General features: G+C 66.3%; 1 protein-coding gene across 1 annotated transcript in view; it reads right to left on the bottom strand.

Moving 5' to 3' along the window:
• Window positions 1–1,950: 1,950 nt before the first annotated feature.
• The window catches only part of PRSS57 (protease, serine 57), a 6,924-nt gene continuing 6,348 nt past the window's right edge, over window positions 1,951–2,526 (bottom strand). The window contains exons 5-6 of the mRNA XM_019472216.1: window positions 2,215–2,475; window positions 1,951–2,130 (exon numbers count right to left, since the gene is read on the bottom strand). Coding sequence (XP_019327761.1) covers window positions 1,951–2,130; window positions 2,215–2,475 — 441 coding nt within the window. The remainder of the gene's footprint in view (window positions 2,131–2,214; window positions 2,476–2,526) is intronic.

Here is a 2,526-nt window from a genome sequence, read left to right as displayed (position 1 = left end):
GCCCCCCCCGCCGATGAGCGGGAGATTTCAGCTTCCAAAACACGGCCGTGAGTCAGGCGCCTCCTTCCCGCCGTTTTTTGGGTGGTCTGGGACAAGCTGGGACAGGCGCTGGCTCTCCAGGCTTCCTGGCAGCGCACAGAAGCCCCGGGGCTGGCAGTCCTGCCCCGGCATCCTAGGGGGGGGTCTGCCCCGTGCTGCCAGTGCCAGGAGCCCATGGGGATTTGGGGCTTCCCTGGGGGCTGGCAGCCTGACAGGGGTCTGTCCTCTGCTGGGCACCCCCTGCTGTCCCCAAGGCCACTGATGCCCACAGCTGTGTCCCCCTGACCCCATGCAAAGCCCTGCAGTGGGGAGCCAGGATTGCGACCAGAGGGGATGGGGCAGTGTGCCACAGGGAGGGGCACCCAAAGCCCCTGGAGTCCCCAGCACGGGGACCATGGGGACCACAGAGGTGAGGGTGCCTTCTGGGGACCTCTCGGTATGCTGGCCTAGCCCTGGCCTTCATCCTCCGCGCCAGAGCCCCCGAGGGCAGTGAGATGGCCTGTGCTGGATGCTGCGGTCGGCCGCAGCCTCCTGCAGGACCCCTCGGGTGGGGAGGGCGGCTGCGCCCCGCAGCCGCAGCGTGCCAGCAATTTGCAGATAAAACAAACAACCGGGAGCAGGGAATGTCTGGGTCTGTCCCCGGAGACGGCCACGACGCCGGGCAAAGTCGCATGCTGTGTGCATGTCAGCTGAGACCCAGCAGCAGCTCAGCACATGTCCCCCCGGCTGGCGCGGGCAGCTCCTGGCCCCTGCGCCCATGGCCGCCCAGCTCCCTCCGGGGCAAGCGCCCATCTGCATGCCCAAGCGCGCTGGGGAGGTGGGTGAGGCTCTCGACGGGATCCCCACGGGCTCTGCCAGCGCAGCCGGGCGGCTGGGAGCCCATCTGCCCCCAGGAGGTGTCTGTGGTTCCCCTGTTTGGGGGGGGTCCCTTAGCACAGTGGGGAGGGTGTGGTGTGGGACAGGATGGGACAGGACAAGATGAGACAGGATGGGATGAGACGGGGTGGGACGGGACGGGACGGGATGGGGAGCCCCACCCCGGCGGGAAGGCAGCTCCAGTGCTGCTGGGGATGCTCCGTGGGGTGGCAGCGCCTGGATGCGGATCCTGGTTCCTCCAGGGCAAGGCCTGGTCCTGAGTGGGGGCTGTCACTTCCCTCCTTCCTCCTGCACCCCCTGCTCCATCCACCTCAGCCCAGGACAAGCCGGGGGTCTGGCTGGGGACCGGAGCAGAAACGGGAGCAGTGGGATGGCCAGAGAGGGGGTTGCAGTGTGGCAGGGGAAGGACAGGAGAGGGGAAAGCTGGGAAAAACCAGTCCCCGTTAAGATGGGCAGCAGCCGCCCTGGGCAGTGTGGGGTTAAGGATCGGCCCCAATCAGCCCTCCTGGGCTCAGCTGCCCACCAGGAGATTAAAAGGGGCTAAAACCCCCTGCTCAGGTTCTACTGGCTCCCTGGGCAGGTGGGTCTCGGGCTTGGTCTCCCCATCACGTCCCTGGGGCAGGGGCAGGTGGAGGGTGAGTGTCCCTGGGGCTCCTGCCTGTCCCAGAGCTGGGGGCTGTGGCCCCCCTGTAAGGGGCAGCAGGGTGGGTAGAGGGAAGGTGAATGGGCAGAGTTCTGGGAACGAGGTTTTATTGAGGAAGGCAAATGCTGCCACTGCAAGAGGCCGAGTGAGGTGCTGGGGCTTCTTGTACAGCCTGGGGGGGATGCATCTCTCCTCGCCAAGAGGCAGAGTCAGTCTCCTGCCCTGCCCTGGGTCAAGGAGCCCTGAGCATCAGCTCCCAAACCCCCCCTGGAGCTGGGAGGACATGGGAGTCCTGGCCCTCTTCTCCCCTCCTGGGCGCTGCCAGGCAGCCAAGACACCTCGGCCCCTCTCCCTGCAGCCCATCTGCCCATGGGACCCCCTCCCAGCCCCAGCTAGGGCTTCAGCTGCCCCTTCTGATGGTGGCACCCTTGCACAGTGCGATGCACCCAGTCGATGTAGTTGGAGATCTTGGTGTAGATGTCAGGGTACCGGCGGTCCCCACATCTCTCCCCAGAGAATGAGACGATGCCGTAAACCTTTTCCTTGAAGATCAGGGGTCCCCCGGAGTCGCCCTGTGAAGCAAAGGGGTGGGAGGGAGACTAGCGGGTCTCCTGGAGGGGGATAGCTGGGGGGCACAGGGCCAGGAGTGTACTCACTGCGCAGACGCCCTGCAGCGTGGTGTTGCGGCTGGCCCCACACAGCATGTTGGGCGAGACCTTGCCCCTCCACAGCGTTCGGCAGAGGCTCCGCTTGACGATGGTGGTGCCAGTCTCCATCAGCTCGGTGGGCTGGTCGCCGTAGTTGGAGGTGTCACCCCAGCCCACCACGTAGCAGACTGTGCCAGGCTTCAGGTCGATGTGCGGTGAGGGCAGGCGGATCCGCTTCACGTACTTGTTCAGTGTGGCCGACCTGTTCAGCTGGGTGGGGAGCCGGGGGTGCGGGTGGCTTCGCTGCTGGGGCAGAGCCCC

This window comes from Aptenodytes forsteri, unplaced genomic scaffold (genome assembly GCF_000699145.1).
Source record: "Aptenodytes forsteri isolate BGI_AS27 unplaced genomic scaffold, ASM69914v1 Scaffold147, whole genome shotgun sequence".
Taxonomy (NCBI): domain Eukaryota; kingdom Metazoa; phylum Chordata; class Aves; order Sphenisciformes; family Spheniscidae; genus Aptenodytes; species Aptenodytes forsteri.
The sequence above is the reverse complement of the archived record's forward strand: the minus strand, read 5'-3'. Positions and strand labels throughout refer to the sequence as shown.